General features: G+C 30.0%; 2 protein-coding genes across 5 annotated transcripts in view; both read left to right on the top strand.

Annotated features, from left to right (window-relative positions):
* LOC107449061 (biotinidase) overlaps window positions 1-4,763 on the top strand; it is a 29,534-nt gene extending 24,771 nt beyond the window's left edge. For all 4 annotated transcript variants that reach the window (XM_071184531.1, XM_071184530.1, XM_016064479.4 and 1 more), the window contains exons 2-3: window positions 1,874-2,082; window positions 3,290-4,763. In XM_071184531.1, the coding sequence (XP_071040632.1) occupies window positions 1,874-2,082; window positions 3,290-4,672 (1,592 nt within the window). In that variant the 3' untranslated portion in view covers window positions 4,673-4,763. The remainder of the gene's footprint in view (window positions 1-1,873; window positions 2,083-3,289) is intronic.
* Window positions 4,764-8,057: 3,294 nt separating this feature from the next.
* LOC107449051 (uncharacterized) lies at window positions 8,058-9,553 on the top strand. Its single transcript, XM_071183868.1, has one exon. The coding sequence runs from the start codon at window positions 8,354-8,356 to the stop codon at window positions 9,551-9,553; it is 1,200 nt and encodes a 399-aa protein (XP_071039969.1). The 5' UTR covers window positions 8,058-8,353.
* Window positions 9,554-20,568: the final 11,015 nt, after the last annotated feature.

Genomic DNA, 20,568 nt, shown 5'->3' with positions numbered 1-20,568 from the left:
AGAGCAATCTACATTCTAATGACAACAGGAAGTCAGAATTGTTTTAATCTCTGGTTAAAAATGTTTAGTTGTTGTAGTTCATTTACGTAGCACTAGAGCTGCGCAATGGGCTATTGGCGACGGTCTGGGAAACATCTATGAGGATGATCCGAAGACATACCATCACAATTCTGATCCTCTGCAGAGGGGATGGCACCCCTGCTTTGGTAGCCCGATGATCTGCATGCGAAGTCGAGAACTTTGCGATAGAACAGTTTAGCGAGGAACAATACCGCACACCCTCGGTCCTTACGCAGATTGATCCAAACCGCACACTGACCGTGGCCAGTGATGCTTGACTTCGGTGAAAAAATCTTCAGTAGACCTTCTTTAGGAAGTAACCACACATGCGAAATGACCATAGCTTTCACTCAACTGGACACACTAGTGGTGATTTACGCAAAATATCCAAACAATGGTAAACAAAACTTGGGAATCTCGTTCTTCTGGCATGTAGACTGTTCACATGTTATGTATTTAATTGTAATTTATATTTCCTGAAGTAAAAATTAATTAAATTGGGTCTAAATTTTTGAATAACCCGTATTCAAAATTTTTTTTCTGTGTATAAAGGGTTACAAGCTTTTTTTATTGATAGAAATAATTTTTTTAAAGCATAAAAATGTTCGATGCCCAATGTTCAAATGGAAATGCCAAAAATTTAATAAGTTGCAAAGTTTTACCAAAGTATCATGATGCAGATTTTCAATTACACAATGATACAGCTAATTTTCAATGGTAACTTGTTTAATTTAGTACCTTTTGAATGTTGCAATAAATTTGAAATCCGAAATTTATGGTTCAATATTTAGCCATTATTTTTCAGGAGAGTAATTGTTTTTAAATGATGTAAAACTCAAAGATTTAAATAACGGAAAAGGGATGGAACAAAGTTAATAAAATACGAGGATAATTAACAATTTTTTTTTATTTGCATTGTTTCATTTTTAAATTAAAATGTTCCTTAAACTAATCTATGATATTAAATCAAGGACATTGCGTATCTCGCTTATAACCCAGAATCCTTTTTGATAGGGTACAAAAATTTGGTCAATAAAAAAATTTATGTTTAGTGGCTAAAAATTGATAAAATATTTAATTGCTGATTTTTAAATACAAGTTTCAGATAATTTTTTTTTTTGAAAGATAATATCAATACATTTTATCGGCTTATAAAACAACTAACAGCTCAAAAAAAGAATTGTTTTCATGGTCTTTTAAATTTAATAATTTCTTATCCGCCATGTGGGATAAGTTCAATAAACATGTGAATGACATGTGAGGACTACGTAATGTGAAGCAATGTGTTTATTTTACATGTAGATATGCTTTTGAAGAAAATGCTTGAAGCTGGTAAATTATATGTTGCATTGAATATTGACCCTCATCAATGCAATCATTTTCAAGCTGAATGATACTGAGAATAGTTATTATTTCTTTTGATGAATTGAACCTCTTATCATAATCTCATAATATAAAGTCAACAGGAAGAGCAACAAATTATAATAAAAAAATTAAATTATTATAAATCATTAATATATCATTATTATAAATTAATATATAATTTATTTTATTTATTATATAGAACTTCATATATTTTATCGTTATGCTGGAACTGACGTAAGTAAAAAGAATCATAGGTGTGTAAACATACCACTTCACCATGGCCAAGCACCTAGTCTCTCTTTTATGGGCTCTATCCTTTAACGGCCATGGCAGGAATGCCACAAAAATGAAATAATGCAATATTTTTCATAAATATTTTAACTTTTTTCTTGTGACTTGCGATGATATCTCATTTCATAAAAATTCTAAACTTTAGTTCTCATTTCAGTTATTTTAGGAATATGTGCTTCAGTAATTATTCTCACCTATCTGACAATGAATTTATTGCCAAAATTAAGGCAAACGAAGGATCAGAACTATTATAGAGCAGCAGTATTGGAAGCCATTCCTTATTCAGATCCATCAATATCGATAAAAGCTGTGGTTGAAAAGAATTTGGAAACATATCAACTCGCTGCAAATATTGCTGGAGGAAATGTAAGTTTTTTTTTTCAAGAGTGAAGTCTCATTTCAAAAATGGTGGCAACTACTTTACATCAGTGAGGTGCAGTGAAACACCATACTTAACTATGAATCTAAGTTAGTATCTAAGCTCTATACCAAGTTAGAATCTAAGTTCTATACCAAGAACTTTCTTTTACACTTCGTCTAAAGTAGCTGCCACCATTTTTATTCTTCAGTAACACTAAAATTTATAATTGCAGTCAAATAAGATACACACAAGAATAAGTAAAATTATTTTTACAATAGAATGGAACTCAATCATTAACTCAGGATGCATGGATACACTATTTCTTGAAATAAAATTAGTTTGTTAATCAAACATTTACACAAGCATAAAACATTGAAGCGGATAGAAGCTAAGTATTATAAAATTATTTATTGTAATTAGAAGATTTATGTACATTTTCTTATGAGAATATAAATATCTTTGTCATACAACTGGAAACATGCATGCATTTAAAAGAAATTTACTTCTGTTTCTGCAGAATTCTTAGAATCGCGAGCGTAGAGATCAATCGTTTACCTTCTCAGGCACAAATTCTAAACAAAAAAATTCGGTCGTTTGACAGTTTCCAATATGATGCTCCGACGCCAAATTTGGAGAAAATATTTCATGGAAGTAGCAAACAATTTTGGTGTAGCTTTCTCAATTATTAGAGTTAAGATTTAACTACAACCTTTAAAATGTGTATAAACTCTTGATTTGGGATTAACTTAAATTAATTCAAAACCTTTTAGAATTTTTCAACACCGAAATCGATAGGTATTGCACCACAGATAATTTTGATATATAAAACAATACCATAACAAAACCATAAAGCAATATAAAACAAAATACCAATACCAAAATATCAAATAATAGTTCAACAATATTTTAAACATTTCAACATTAATTCTCTTTCTTTAAAGAATATCATGGAAATATTATGATTAATAATTCAAACTCAAAGCTATGATTCAAATAAAAAGGAATCAAATTTCTTCAATAATCATATGATTTCTAATAAAATAATAATAATGAAAAACAACTGAAAGTCTGTATTTTTAAAAAAAAAAATCTTCTAATATTTTTTCTTTAACTGTGTTAAATTATTATTAATAACTGATGCTTGCTTTATTTTTAATCGTTTCATAATATTGTTTTTTTAAATGATCTTAACTAAATCTTGCTCATTTTTAGGAGGTTGATATAATTGTGTTTCCAGAAGATATCTTATTTTTTGACAGCGATGATTACACCGAACATCGTTCAGCATTAATAGGTTCAATCGCCAGCGATATACCGGACCCTACTTATGGTAACTATAATCCGTGTGATCAAAAAGACGTGTTTAAGAATCATTTCCTTCTTAGAAACCTCAGTTGCATGGCTAAATCTAACAACCTATACATTGTGGCTAATCTAGTTGATTACAAGATGTGCAAAAATGGCGGAGGTAAAGACAGAAATGCAACGTTAAATTGTTCAGATAAAAGCGAATGTCCATCAGATGGAATCTATCTTTATAATACCAATGTTGTATTCAACAGAGCAGGTAAATTAATAGCGAGATACTACAAAAAGCATCTATATTTTGAGCCATCAATGAATCCATCTAAATGTCCTTATAATGGCTTTTTTGATACAGACTTTGGGAATTTTACGACTATTGTCTGCTTTGATATGCTTTTTAAAGAAGCTTTAGAAGATATCGAGCAGCTTAATGTTAATAACTTGGCCTATCCTTATTTTTGGTACGACCACACACCAATACATCAGTTTGCTACTGTGGTCCAGCAATATTATGCCTATTCTAATCGTATCAATGTTCTGGCAGCTAATGGTCATGTTCCTGGTACAGGGTCTTTAGGAAGTGGTATATATTCAGGACACAGTGGAGCTTTAATCTCGACGCATCAACCAGATGGACATTCCAGGCTCTTAATCTCCGATGTCCCCAAGCAACCCAAAAGCCTTAAGGTGAATGCAGGAGATTTAAATCGAAAGCGTTTCAAAATGGTAAATGGAACATTTGTTGTGGATAATGTCGAAGATGACATAGTATTGGAGGATCAGTGTGAGATAGACGTTGTTGGCCCTCCCAAAGATGAGTCCAAAGATTACAGGTGTAATTCTATGAATCTTACTGATTACAAATTTCAAAGGCTTAATAAGACAGAAGGCAAAATTGACCTTTGTGTAAACACGTTTTGTTGTTCTGTGACCTACAAAGCTCGATCCATGAATGAAGAATATTTTATAGCCGTCCAAGCGAGTGATTTTGATGCATACAAGATTGTTCACTACAGTAATCAAATTTGTTTCCTAGCTCGTTGCAAGTCAGAGAATGGTAAAGATTGTTCAAGTTTTTATATGAAATCAGAGACAGTATTTGAAGAGGTAAAACTTATGGGGACATTTTTTAATAAATATATGTATCCATTTTCTATAGATGCTAATATAAGACTCACTAGTAAAGATAAATGGAGTTATGACGGAAATGTACAAATGAACTATCAAAACAAGGATAATTCATCACTCCTGTTTTTTGGAATTTATGGAAGAGACTATCCGGATAGTTGAAAAAGGAAAATTTGTCCCAATTATTTTAACTAGCTACTTAACACGTTTTGTTTACTTTTTGTATTTTATTAAAAATTACGCTGGCGTTTTTCGAATGAGTCATTTTTTTGAAATTGTTTCGAATCAGCAACTCAATATTCCTTGTCTACTTAAGTTCTATGCTACATTAGATAAATTGCAAGTTGTGTGAAGCTATAGCGTAACACGGGTTGGGATGGCCAAAACCCGTAGTTCTTGGCTCTCCCTAACAAGTTTATTTTTAGAGTGTATTTCTAAATCCAATGCTTTTTGGTTAAATGTTTATAAAGAAAGTTCTACATTGTACAGTAATTTTTAAAATAATAGATATCGTAAAATGACTGAATCACTCTAATTAAAAAAAATATGTAAAAATTATGGCATGATATTTTACGGCAAAAATGGATTTTACGGATGAAGCACCTAAGTGTCAGTGTCACCTAGTGTATATCGTAATTTGATCCGGAATTGTTTTCAGTGCAATTATTTTTTTTATTATTCACTGCAATCGCGAAGCAATGGAAATTCTTCACTTTTCTAATCCTGACATTTAGCTAAATAAACGATAAAAATCATAATGATCTTCATAATGAAAAAAATTAAATCTACGTGTGTATTTTTAAATCTACGAGTGGTGTATTTTTAAATCTAATGGTTTTTGATTTGAGTGTTTATAAAGAAAGCTCTACATTGTGCAGTAATTTTAATTCCATGAATTTTACAGTAGTAATTACCTCAAAATCACTAAATCACTTTAATTAAATAAATATTTCTGTAAAAATTATGATATAATATTTTACGGTTGAAATGGCTTTTTCGGATGAAGCACCTAGTTTACATCGTAATTTGATCCGGAATGTTTTTCAAAGTAGTTATTTTGTTTTATTCACTGCAATCGTGAAGCAATGAAAATTCTTTACTTTTCTATTCCTAACATATAGCAAAATAAGCTCTGTGCTACATCGTATATAAGCTATATCGTATCGTAATTATTAATTCCGTAATTTTTACTGTAAGAATTACCGTAAAGTCACTGAATCAATCAAATTAAGCAAATATTTCTGTTAATTACAGTAAGGCATTTTACGGATGAAGCACCAAAGTGCCGGTACTTTATATCGTAATTTGATCAGAATTTTTTTTCAGTGTAGTTATTTTGTTTTATTCACTGCAATTGTGAAGCAATGAAAATTATTTACTTTTTTAATCCCAACATTTAGCTAAATAAATGATAAAAATCATAATGATCTTCACAACAAAAAAATTAATTTTACAGATAAATTTTTATGTAACTAACACATAAATTATGAATATGTCTTTTCGCAAATAAAAATTAAAAAAAAAACGAATGCCTTAAAAGAAAAAACGTAACTTGAGAGTTTGTCAGTCAGTGTGTTATTCCAATATCTCTGCTTTTCAGTTTCCCTTTGTATAGCAGAAGACTAATTCAAACTTAGAGATATATACTGGCGTCGGTTTGTTCGAAATTTCAAAGTGTTAATTTAGTAACTCCTAATTGCTAATTTTTTAAAACAACTTAGATGTTTTTGATTTGAATGGTTTAATTTTTGACCTACTAATAACTTACAAAATGTTTAAATCAATCCAAATAATGTTAGTAACAATCGAACACTAATATAATTTGAATTAATGGAAATCCCATAATTAAATGTAAAAAATATAAATAAAAATGTCATTTTTTTACTAAATATATTTAAAAAATGTATTAAAATTACCTTATATTTTTATGTTTTTTATTTCAGAGATCAATTTTATTAAATTTTTATTTAAATTAAAATTTTATTTTTATTTAAATTAAATTTAATTTTAATTTATTTAAATTTTATTTTTATTTATTTAAAATTTTATTTTTATTTAAATTTTATTTTTAGTTAAATTTTATTTTTATTTATTTAAATTTTATTTTTATTTATTTAAATTTTATTTTTATTTATTTAAATTTAATTTTTATTGAAATTAAAATTGAAGCTGAATTTAAAATAAGACACTGAATTTAGAATTCAGTTCTAGTATCAAGGTCATCTTATGATGGTGTTTTAATGAGTGTTTTTAAAATTTTTTTTTATCTAAAAATCTACTTAAGTTCAGTTAATTTTATGAGAATCTACAAAAATTGCAAATTGCTTAAAAATTGTTTTTTGCTTTCAACATATTTCGATTGATTATATTTTAAGATGGTATACTATTAATAGCATTAAGGTCATTCACATCATAAATAATTATTTCTCAATAAAGGTTCACTTGTGGTTATAAAATAGTTCGAAACAGGCGTGCCCACCAATCATTATTGCTTTTTTCTTTATCAAGTGCTATATGTTGAATAAATCCATGTCATACATGACCTTGATCTGATATTGGCTACTTAGTATTCATGGTTCACAATCTATAATTGTCTGGGGCATTTTCGAGGTTTTATATGAAATGAATGTATCGTCATCTCAAAATGGTTTTGTTAATTCGTAATTTTAGGGAGACAAAAATTTTAACAACCTTCATAAAATCTTAAATTTAGACACATCAGAATGTTTCTTAGAATTTTAAAAAGGAAATATTTATAATAATAAGGAGTACACATTATACATGAGTATGGATCAGATATGGAAAATGAGTATGAGTTTATATATTACATCAAAAGAATTACAATATAAGAATTGCAACAAAAAATTTGAAGTTTTTGAGATTTAAAATACACTGTTCATTCTCAGTTTCAAGTTTGCAAATAAACTAAACCAATAATTCGTATTTTTTTTCTAATATTGATATATGGTTGAAGATGTACGAATTGGTTTTTAAGCATAAAGGCATTTTATTTTTTTCCAACAAACTCGGCCTCTCAATTAATCTTAATCGGAATTTCTTCTTAACTCTTGAATGCTTTCCAGAAAAAATTTATGCACTATCCAGCTCTTTAATATACTCTAATTTACCCCACTACGCGTCATAAGAGTTGAAATGTTTCAATATACTCCAGAAGAGCCGTGGTGGGTCAGAAAATAGAGCACTCGCTTCTCAATGAGGTTGCCCGGGTTTGAATCGCAGCAACGGCTGGTCTATACGAATTTTGCCTCCTTTTTGCATCGACCACAATGCTGACGTAAAAGATCTTCAGTGGCGGACGGATCATGGGTTAGAGCAATATCTTCTGGTAAAGAGAAGGCCTCAGCACGGGTTACCATAAACAAGAAATTTGATTATTTAGTAGTCCAAATGCAATGACCTCTTTGGCATTTACCACCACTGCGCAGCTTAGTTGTCCGAACGTAGTAACATCTTTCTTATTTTTTATCCATTGCGCAATTTATGCTCGTTACGTCGGACTGCTAAATTGATCCGTGATGAGGCGTAACCTCCGAGAAGATAGAAGGCCATGACGGCTACAGCCGAATCTTTGATGACTCATAGCTAGTCGTCCGCCTTCCATCAAGTGTAATCTCGACCGCAGCAACTTTGCAATGCGCGTTGTTTACTTATGTATACAGTGCGATAAATACGATCATTTTCGAGCGAATTATCTAATTTCTTGTTATAATTTTTGAGTTTCTTTTGTAAAACTTTCTTATTGTTTTGTTTACATTTTTATATTGTTGAAATTTCACAATTATTACTGTTTTTAAACATCGTTAAAAGATTTTAGTGTTAGCAATGCCGGACCGTTGTTGTGTGCCTGCTTGCAAGTCTAATTATACATCAAAAGCTGCTAGTGTCGAGTATGTCAGTGTTTTTAAATTTCCTAGAAATGAGGAAAGGAAGAAATTGTGGCTACGTAAAATCCCTCGGCAAAACTTTACACCATCTAAACATTCAGTGGTGTGCGAAAAGCATTTCCAAAATCATATGATCATCAGGGAAGAAGATTTTACAGACTCCAAAGGAATCACTCATAAAATAAAACGAGAACGCCCTATTTTAACTGAAGATGCATATCCATGCATATTTGATGGATGTCCCCCTTATTTGAGTGAAATAAAAACTACTCAGAGATCCAGTAGAGATGAAAAAAGACTCAAAATGGACAGTGAGATGATTTCATCATTTGTGAAAGATGATCAGATTTCTAATTTTAAGGAATTTGTGAATGAATTTTCTGCAAAGATGGAAAACTTCTTGCGTAGAGAAAATCTGCTTGTTTACCAAGCTGAGTCAAAATTTTTTGTTCTTTATATGAGTTATGATCCTTCTCCAGTTGTGCTAAAAAGTATTATAGTTGATGATAATATGAATATAAATATATACATAATGCAAGATCATTTGGATCTTAAAAAGCACCTGCACCATATTTTAAACAGCTCGACTAAAGTAAGTTTATGGAGTGAACTAGAAAATGTATGCAGTTTTATTTATAATTTTTCTGTGGAAAATAATGTCGAATCCTCCAAGGATATGTATTCTGCCGCTGTTGAAGTATGGGATCAGTTTGTGCAAGCAGAAGCATGTGAGGAATTTTCTTTTGAGGTGTTCGTTTCGGAGCAGTTAAAGCTTCACAAAAAATCACCAAATAGTCGAAGGTATAGTCCTCACTTGACAACGCTAGCCTATTCTTTGTACATTAAATCGGCTGCCTGCTACGAAGAGCTTCGTCAAAGCCAGATAATTTATTTGCCATCTATTAGACATCTAAAACGATTAACTTCCTTCCTCAGCTTATCACCATCTACAAACAATGTTAATAATGTTAGTTACTTAACAAAAAAATGCCAAAGCCTTTTAGCTCATGAGAAAACTGTAAGCTTATTAATTGATGAAGTACATGTAAAACCTGCAATTTCTTACAAGGGCAAAGCTTTGTATGGTTTTGCTGAAAATGCTGTTAATACTGAGNAGAGTATTTATAGCATTATTTAAAAAATGTTACTTTTTTATTGATTAACGTTGACGGGCAGTATAATTCTTGTTGGTAATATATTTAAGGCTTGATGAAATCTATCATTAATGAAAGCTCGGGTGCTATTATTTTAAAATAGTAATATTGTTTTTTACATTATAATTTTTCTTAAACTCAAAGCCTGACCTTGATAAATCTATTTTCATTCTTCTCTTCGACATCAAAAATCTATAGAACAAATTCTCTTGGCTGTACATTTGATGAATCAACTATTCTTCTTGCTAGTACATTAAAATCAACAATATGTGTTTGATTGTGAAGTAATAAACAAACTTTGCTTTCATTATTGTAAAATTATAGTAATGGATTTTATGTTAATAAGAAAATTGAAATCTATAGTTTTCCATAATGCACTTTCTATTTATAAAATTCTATAGAATGAGCAAAAGAACTGTTTCAGTAAGTAAAGATAAGAATGTTAATGCTTCTATAATTCAAATATGTCTGAAATAAAAGAGGACTATGAAGAGATAAAAATTGATACTAACCATTTTAAAAACTGCATGTTTTATAACAGGCATAAATAAGTTTGGAAAAAACAATAAATAATTTCATTCATTCTGTTTATCACGATATATGCTTGTAAAATCTATTAAAGTTTCTGGTCTGTAAGGTTATGATGTTGAAAAGGTACCTCAATTTTTATATTGTATTGTAAATTAATGAATCCTCGCCCTATTTCCAAATACAATTTCAATTATGTTGAGTTAGGAAACATGGCTACACCATTGCCATGTTTCATGAAATTAACCTGTGTTGCTGGTGAAATAAAATTTTAGTTTTCTGAACTTAAAAGTAAAGGATTAAATATAATCATATAATGTATGTAATATTTAGTATTGAAATGAATACATTAATAAATTTGTTATACCATGAAACATTTCTGTTTATTTTATTTTAATAAATTTCCGTTAATGAACTGTCACCAAGTAAAAAAGTTTTCTGATACTAATGATTTATTAAGTGTATTTTAATGAATGAAATTAAATGATTTATTAATTTGGAGCAAATGAGAGAAACAATAAATAATTTATCAAAATATATGTTTGTAAAATACATTAAAGTTTCTTGTCTGTGAGGTTATGATGTGGAAAAAGTACCTCAATTTTTATATTGTATTGTAAATTAATAAAGCCTCACATTATTTCCAAATACTATTTCAGTAATGTTGAGTTAGGAAACATGGCTACACCATTGCCGTGTTTCATGAAATTAACCTGTCTTGCCGGTAAAATAAAATTATAGTTTTCTAAACTTAAAAGTAAAGGATTAAATATAATCATATAATGTATGTAATATTTAGTATTGAAATGAATACATTAATAAATTTGTTACACCATGAAACATTTCTGTTTATTTTGTTTTAATAAATTTCCCTTCATAAACTGTCACCGAGTAATAAAGTTACCTGATATTAATGATTTATTAAACCATATTTAACGCAAAATTTTAATATGATTGTGATAACGCATTAGAGCAAATAAAAATTTTGAAATAAAATTGAACACAAAATTAATATAAATAACACTAACTTAGAAATCAAATTTCTTTCTATGTGAATCTAATTTATTTGAATTTTAACTCTGAATATTAATCTTTAGTAGCTTTCTTCCTGTACAGTAATAGTAGCGTCATAGATGTGAACTGTACTGGATTTTGCAAATTTCTCTTGATTTTCTGGCTTTCTAAAAATTATATTGGTTTCTTCTATGTTTTAGAAAGTTTTTTAAAATTTGGACATTTTCCAATGCAAGATATATGTTTTATTAAGTTTTTTGCTTGCTTGAGTATGTAAACAAGTTATTTCTATATGAAGTATTATATAGTGCTTTATTTTTCAAATTAAATAATATCTTACAGTCTAAAATTAATTCAATATCTCTTGCTAAAACAAATTCTAAACTCAAAAATAGAATAAACATTAAAAAACATTTATGAATTATTAAGTATTGCAGTCAATTTAAATCTACAGTTTTTTTTTTCTTCTTATTTTATTCACATAATAGAAATCCCTAAAATCTCATACATTTTAGATAGTTTGAAATAATATAAATTCAAATTTTATAAAAATCTATTGGATTATTTCCTTTTAGGTTGATAGTATTCCTTGACTTTTTATTTTAATTAATACAATAATTAACATATGTATATGATACATTCTTTTTTTCAAATAGATATTTAACTTTATATTACAGCAATTTGTAATTATTTTTAAAATTTAGTTTCCAATGATAAAGCATTTTAAAATAATCATGTTTTTAATTTAATTCAAGTAATAAATTCTTTCAATCTTATTGAAAAATATTTTATTGCATATTTAATTATCTGTTAAAAATCCGCAGTGTTTCTTTCTTTTTTCCCAATGTATGATATTATACAGGTCAATTCATAATCTTTGAAAAGAATTTCTAAAAAAAATTCGATTTCCGAATGTTTTTAAAAACTGAATTTAGTTTTTTTTTAAATAAGTGATGTTTAATTTAATATAATTGTCAGAATTATGGCTTAACGAAGCGATCCTTATTTTTCCCTTTTACATTCCTCCGCTATCACCGTCTTCTAGCTATGCTTCCCGTCGGACGGCTAGGTATGAGTCACTCGCAGCTGTCATGGCCTTCTTCCTTTCTCGGAGGTTACGGATGAGGCCTTCTTTCCTCTACGAAGTGTTGATTAGAGTATTCTAACTGTAATGCTTACCATGAGAGGTTTACATGGTTTTTCCTCTCATTTAGTGTCAAATGCAGGTAAGTTCCATCAAAGAGTTCCCCGCGAAGGTAGATTTCTCCCACTGCTTGATTCAGGAGTCCGCATGTCTTTATTATTGGGTTCAAAATTACAAGGCTATGGAGTTAAACATTGATATTCGTAAACCCAAGATTGGGTCAGTTGTTTAACGATGATTATAAAATTAAAAAAAAATCCTCTAGAAATCTTCAAGAAAAGAAAAACCATTTTCAGTAAAGAAATAAGAAAACATTTTGCTCTTCTTCTCTCACACTTCTTACCAGATTAAAACAACAATGCATAGTTCAACACCACCAGTTCACACTTTAAAAATAATTCAACACCGTCACATGATGCAACAATGGATTGTAAATCATCTTCATGCGATGCAACAAAGAATAGCACAACACCATCACGTGATGTAGCAATATAAAGTTCAGCACCAATATGTGATGCAACAAAAAATAATTCCTTCCCTTCACGATATAACACAATGGTGTTAAGACATGTTACGTTGAAACGTAACAAGTGTTGTAATGTATCACCATAGTCGAACACGTTTGTTGAAAATTTCTAAAGCAAATTGATGCATAATGATTCATGGAGATTTTCAAGAAAACAAGAAACCTTTTATATTCTGAAATTAGAAATTGTTTTTGCCTTTCATTTTAAAAGTTTTTTTTTTACATTAAAAATATATTGGGTAATTAAATACTGTCATTTGATGCAACATTGGAGATATTACCCATCAGTATTCAATGTATTGAAAAACAGAAATTTAATAGTAATTTACTCCTTACGTCAACAAGTCGTGCCCTCTTTTGTTTTATACTCTAATGATGGATACAAGATACACGGATACAACTTTGGACGCTCCCTGTGAAAGGAAGGGCTCAGTCACATGATATACTACCATTTTGTTTCAAAAATTCGTTTCATCTCTTTTTTTTCAGTTCTCCGATGGGAGGATAGATATTACCCAAAGTTAAGGATAGTTCACCTTTGTTCATTCTTGTTCCATCAGTGGCAACACTGTTAATTTGAAGTTTATTGAACCATATTATTGTTTAAATTTACTGTAATCTTAACAGTGCATAAATTGATCCACATTGTTTTTGTATTTGATACTATGATTCAACTAAAACGGAGACATGGTTCAATTTAACACCTACTTTATAAATAAGATTACCTAAAACTTCACCTCATTGAGGTTCGGGATAATGATATTATGGATTAAAGTTAAAGTGATTTTTATAAAAGAATAGGTCAAAGTGCTTGCAAAAATTACACATTGTTTTAATGACATTGTGTTGTAAAAATTACACAAAATCCACATTGTTTTAGTACTTGATACTGTGATTCAACTAAAACGGAAACATGGTTCATTTTTAACACCTACTTTATAAATGAGATTACCGAAAATTTCACCTCATTGAGGTAAGGGATAATGATATTATGGATTAAAGTTAAAGAGATTTTTGTCCCACAGTGGACTGATCGTTAAGACACGGTTCCCAGCAGATCACCGAAGTCAAGCATCACTGGCTACGGTCAGTGTGCGGGTGGGTGACCACTTGAATCAGCCTGCGTAGGGACCGAGGGTGTGCGGTATGGGTCCTCTTTAAACTGTTCTATCGTGAAGTGCTCGACTTCGCGTGCAGGTCGTCGGGCTACCGAAGCGGGGATCAAAATTGAGATGGCATGTCTTCGGATCATCCTCAGGGATGTTTCCCAGACCGTCGCCTATAGCCCATTGTGCAGCTCTAGTACGACGTAAATGAACAGCAACATCAACAACAATAAAGTGATTTTTCTAAAAGAAAAGGTCAAAGTGCTTGTAAAAATTACAACTTGCAACTACAAATTACAACTTGCAACTTTAACTGAAATATGGTTGCTTAAAGGAAGATTTGGTAGAAGTGATATAATTCTATGCTGTGCTGCCAGCGAAAACTGCCAAAATGGCATAAACTTACCACCCAGATTGCGCTATACAAAATCTTTTTGTTAATAATAACTATAAAATTCAAGTAATGAAATGGTTAATTTTACACTTCATATAAATAAGACTAAGCAACGTGAAAAGAGCACAGATGATATCACATAAGCAGACATACTATAGTTTAGGTTCTATTACATAAAATCTACAAGCTCTCATCCTGCTCGCACCAAACCTGTTCCTCATATCCTTTCTATCGTGTGATTATTTTGTTTAAGCTTGTTCCCTCGTCTCTGATAGTCAACTATTTTTTTTTATTTGTTTAAACTTGTTAGTAATTTTCTTCTGCAACTGTGTGTTTCTCTTTTAAATTCTGGGTTTAGGCACCAACGGAGGTTCTTACGGAAACTACAGTATTCTGTGACTTTCCTAATAGTTGGTTGGAATTTTGCAAGACATTTTTCAATCTAGCAACTTCTAAATTTTTGCAGCTGATTAAAAAAAAGTTTTAAGTCATTAGTTTATAAATGTTCATTAAATATGAAACACGCTCTTATATTTTAACCTCGCAGGAAAGACAAAATATATTAATGGAAATTAAACTGTTGTACCGCTTTATACGTATGTTGTATGACTGTTGCATTTATAAGTTACTATAAAACATCAAACAAAATTTTTATAGATACTTATAATTTTATAAAATAAGAAAAAAATTGGGCGTAGTCATTAAATTGTCATACCCATCCTTGAAAAAAGATCGTCAATAATTGTTAATCACCCGATCACGTTTGACCTCTAATAGACAATATTGTGTTGGATGATAAATTGCGTTCTAAATTTTTAACAAATTCTTTCGCACACCATAAACAAGGCGGGAAAGTTGTGGCCGACTTGAATTCAAGCCTTTAATTGATTCTAAAAGTACTTATAGTGGCTCTTAAATACTCTGTTCAGTTTTGAGATTAAAGACAAATTATCAGAATTTCAAATAAATCATGATGTGCATTTATCAATTTGTCTCTTACGAAAAATACAATAATGAAAACAAACAGTTCATGTGTTTAGATTGAAAATTTTAGGTTTCTCTTACAATCTTTTATTAAAATCAATACTTTGAAAAAAAAACAATTAAAAATACTTTTAACTTTCTCAAAACTAAAATTTGGTACTTCTTTGACAAAATTAATAAATGGTATGGGATTTTTTCTTGAAAATAAGGAAAAGAAGCATTTCTCTGCTCTAATCAGTATATAAAAAGAAGATGTAATGATATGTTCTTATTTCAACAGAACAGACCATTTTCATTAAGATATACAAAGCGTTTCTATTTAAACTGTGCCGAATCACAGAAATCCTTTAGTTTAAATGATTAATTTGAAAAAAAAATTTAATTATACAAAATGCTATTCTCAGTTTACCCACTAAAAATGCTCATTCTAATAATTAGAATTATTGTATTTTATATATGCTTAAGTTTTTTAAATAAAAATAGTTCTGTAAAGTCGTTTTTTTTAAATTTTAAAGCCGATATAGTACCACGAATTTATATTTTTGTAAATAATTAAACAAATAAATAGAATAAAATAACATAAAAAATAAAAAAACATAAAAAATAAAATAAATTAAAAAAAAAACCAAACAAAAAATTAAAAAATAAAATTAAAAGTACGAAAAATGTAATATACAATGGGAAAATTTCTAATTAAAATTTAATTATTAATCGTTGTGAATTATTAAGATAATTTTTAGAATCACAAATAATGCAAAGAGCAAAATATTATAAAACAATTAACGCAGGAGTTACAAAAAATATGACAGCTTGGTATATTCAGGCATTTTCAAAACAAGTAATTGTAAAGTGACAACTTATTGTAACTAGGTGATCATTTGTAACCGAACTAGGTGATCATTTGTAACCGAAAAATGATCACCTAGGCGCAAGAGTTATCATGCTTTGGAATGAAGTAAATTTTTAAAATTAATTATTGTAATCATAAATGGATATTTTCAGAAATTTTTACGCTCATATTTAAGGGTGAAATCAATCTGAAATGAATCTGAAGTGTTCACCCTAATGTGAGTTTTAAGTTGGCATATGAGAGAGCACATTTTGACCTAAAGAAAACATTTTTTATAGTATTGTACTATTATTTGTAGACAAAAAAGGGAATTTTTGTCTACAAAATTAAATGTAATTGAAAATTACTAAAAAAAATCGCAAAATGTCCACCCTAATGTGAGTTATAAGTAGGAACAGGAGAGACCACATTTTGATTGAAAGAAAACATTTTTAACAGCTTTCTACAATTAGTTTTAGACAAAAATGGCTATTTTCAGAAAATATGACGCACCCATTTAAGGGTGAAACCATTTTGGAATGAGTCTCGTCTTCCGGAAAATCATAAAAAATGCTCCAAGGGTCCATCCAAATGTGAACTCAAGGTAGGTACAGAAGACAGCATGTTTTGAACAAAAGAAGAAGTTTTTTTAATAGCTTTCTACTATTACTTGCAGACATGAATGGGTATTTTCTGAAATTATGACTATCATATTTAAGGGTGAAATCAGTCTCAAATGTATTTCGTCTTCTGAAAAATTAAAAAAAAATTCACTAAGTGGCCACCCAAATGTGAGCTCTAAGTAAGCACAGGACAGAGCACATTTCGACCAAAAGAAGACATTTTTGAAAGCTTTTTACAGTTATTTATAGACACAAATGGGTATTTTAAGAAAATTTGACGCTCTTATTTAGATGTGAAACCAGTTTCAAATGAGTCCCGTCTTCCGAAAAATTATAAAAAATTCGCAAATTGTCCTTCCAAATGTGAACTTTAGGTAGGCACAGTAGACAGTATGTGTTGAACAGAAGAAGTTTTTTACAGCTATCTATAATCATATATAGACATCAGTAAGCATCTTCAGGAAATATGACGCTCATATTTAAGGGTGAAACCAGTTTCAAAGGAATCTCATTTTCCGCAAAACAATAAAAAATTCGCAAAGTGTTTACCCTAATGTGAGCTCCAAGTTAACATAGCAGAGAGCATGTTTTGAGCAAAAGAAGCCATTTTTTACCGCTTTCTACAATTATTTATCGACTTAAAAGGGCATTTCAGGAAATATGACACTAATATTTAAGGATGAAATCAGTTTAAAAGAATCTCATTTTCCGCAAAACTATAAAAAATTCGCAAAGTGTCCACCTTAATGCGAGCTCTAAGTAGGCACAGGAGACATCATGTTTTGAACAGAAGAAGGATTTTTTGCAGCTTTCTTCAATAAGTTTTCGACATAAATGGGTATTTTCAGAAAATGTATGACTCTCATATTTTATAGTGACTCCAGTTTCACATGAATCTGTCTTTCCGCAAAATTATAAATAATTATCAAATTGTCCATCCAAGTGTGAGCTCTGTAAAGGCACAGGAGGCAGCATGTTTGGAACAAAAAAGAAGTTTTCCACAGATTTCTACAAACATTTATAGACATAAATGTGTATTTCCGGGAACTATAACTTTCATACTTGAGTGTTTAATCAGTTTCAAATGAATATCGTAATCCGAAAACTTTTTAAAGTTTATTTGCAAAATATCCACATAAATGTCTTACTGATTTATAAAGTTTTATATTAGCCACTTTGATCTATACGATTCTAAGGTACTTGAAATCGAAGTTTTATACATATTTATCTAATTTACATAATCTCATTTAAAAAGCTAATGTCTTCAATCGAAAATACAAAATTTACAACGTCTTAATTGCTTCACAATTAAAATAACGAATTTTTATAATCTTGTAAACTCGTAAACAATTCCATAAATAAAAAATGATGTATAAAAATATTATATTATAGAGAGAAAAATTCATAATACATATTATCATAAATATGTATATTGAAAAATGAGAAGAACATAACAAATTATGGGCTTAAGTATTGTGCATAAACTTCGTTATTTTAATTTACTAAACTAATTTGTACATCTTTTTGTATATCTTTTATAACTGAATTAAATTAAAAAAAGCTTTAGCGCAATTTTTCTAAAATAGATTGGAATTTTTATCTTAAAACCAGTAGATAATCATGAAATCTAATTGGAAATTATGAAAGAAATATGGGGAAATACATGAAACAGAATCTCCTGACTGGCAACTTTATGGAAAAGATTTAAAAATGCCAACTTTCTGTAGGCAATTCTAATATACCACCACACCCAATGCACACAAATCTCAATTGAAGGTTAGTCACAGTTCTATGACAGTGATCTTGGGCGTAGTCAAACAATTAGACTTTTTAGAATGTTTAACTGATTTTCGGCACGAATTTAAACTGCATTCGCAATCACATTAAAATATTTACTATATCATTTCTCACATTAAAATCAACAATCTCATTTCCATTTAAGATTTCAACTACCCAGCTGCTGTTTTGAATTAAAACAAAGATCATTTGTTCATTACTAATATCGTGAACTCGTATCTAAATGTTAACCCATTACCCAAGCATAAGCTTCCATTATTCTCGGCAGGTGTTGTTTATCTTGATTACTTTCTCTGAACTGTTTGCTTATTTTCATATTACTTTTTCAGAAATTAGAATATCATTTCTCCAAAGTAAATACGATAATAAAATGTAAGTATGGATAACGGTAAATAGTGTCTAAGTACGATAATCACGAACAATAGTTGATTAAGCGTAATAGCGACCTATTTGATATTGTATTGCTACAAACGGTTCATTAAATGAAATTTGAAGAGAAAAAAATTACGTATTTATTTAATTATTTGTCTTAACAATCTCTTCTTGGATTACTTGTTTAAAACAAACATCTTTTTTATATCAGTTTCCGTCTTATTAAAAATGTTTAACTTGGCATCCGGTATATCGGACATCAATTTTAAACTCAACATCAACCACTTCGTTTGCTAATCATACTTTTCCAAATGATTGACAAATTTTTTAGTTCAAGCTCTACATTATTATTATTATTATTATTGGAAATTCTATAGTAGTACGTTATTTGTTGGCAACAATTAGTTTATTTGCGTTAAACATCGTTGTCCGAAGGAAAAGGTAGGTACGTACTTTATTTAAGTCGCACTAGAGCTGCACAATGGGCTATTGGCGACAGTCTGGAAAACATTCTGAGGATGAACCGAAGACGTACATCGCAATTTCGATCCTTAACATCGCAATTTTGATCCTCTGCAGAGGGGATGACTCCCCTGCTTTGGTAGCCCAGCAGCCTGCTCGCGAAGTAGTACACTTTACGGTAGAACAGTTCAACGAGGACCAATTCCGCGGACCTTCCGTACCTACTCAGGCTGATCAAAGTGGTGAACCACCCGCTTACTGATCACACCCAGTGATGCTTGACTTCGGTGTTCTACTGAGAACCATGTCTTTACGATCAGTCCACTGCGGGATTCCAAAAGAAAATAAATTCGCGTTAAAATTTCATAGTTGGGTAGTTGCAACTTAAAAATAAGTAAAGTGAATCTGCCTAACCATGCGATTTAAATCAGATTTAATTGGATATCAGTAAATGACATCATGCGCATGTGCTGAATCTTCTTGGATTCTGAATCGATATTTGCTCGAGTCTTATTAAAAATGTCAGACAATATATCGAACATCAACTTTTAACTCAGCCGTATTCTTTAATAGCTTTGAGATTGATCAGCAATTTCTTTTTAGTTGAAGCAGCTCTACATTCTTTTTCATTTTTTATGAAATTCTGAACTAATACTCACTTATTAGCAACAGTTAGTTTATTTACGTAACCATAATATTTTTTACTAATGGAAAAAAAAATTTAATTGAAGTTTTATAATTGGATACCAGCAACTCGAGATGAAGTGTGCCTAACCAAGTGATTGGAATCAAATTTTATTGGATACCAGTAAGTGACGTTACACGTGTGTATTGAATCTGATTGGCTTGCAATAAATGCTACGATTCAGTTACGATGACGTCACTCGCAGATATCCCATTTCGATTGAAGGGGTTAAATTTAATTTTTTATGGTTCTGAAAATAATATTTTCAGACGAAGGAAACGTCTGTTAAATTCAGGGCTGTTCAACTGCAAAGAGCCCACGGGCCAGAATTCCGGTCACTGATCACCTGGCGGGTCGCAGTTTGAAAAAGTTGAAGAATAACCTCTTATTTCGTATACAATAACAATTAATAGTTGAATTATGAATTATAAAACAATGGAACAGAAGGATTATAAAACCACTTGCTTACATTTTAATGGGAAAACTGAGGCCGATCAGCCTGAATAAGAAGTTGGTGGACCGCACAAAATGTATT

Source organism: Parasteatoda tepidariorum, chromosome 8 (genome assembly GCF_043381705.1).
Source record: "Parasteatoda tepidariorum isolate YZ-2023 chromosome 8, CAS_Ptep_4.0, whole genome shotgun sequence".
In the NCBI taxonomy this organism is placed as follows: Eukaryota; Metazoa; Arthropoda; class Arachnida; order Araneae; family Theridiidae; genus Parasteatoda; species Parasteatoda tepidariorum.
Note: the sequence above shows the minus strand (reverse complement) of the source record. Positions and strands in the feature narration are given on the sequence as shown.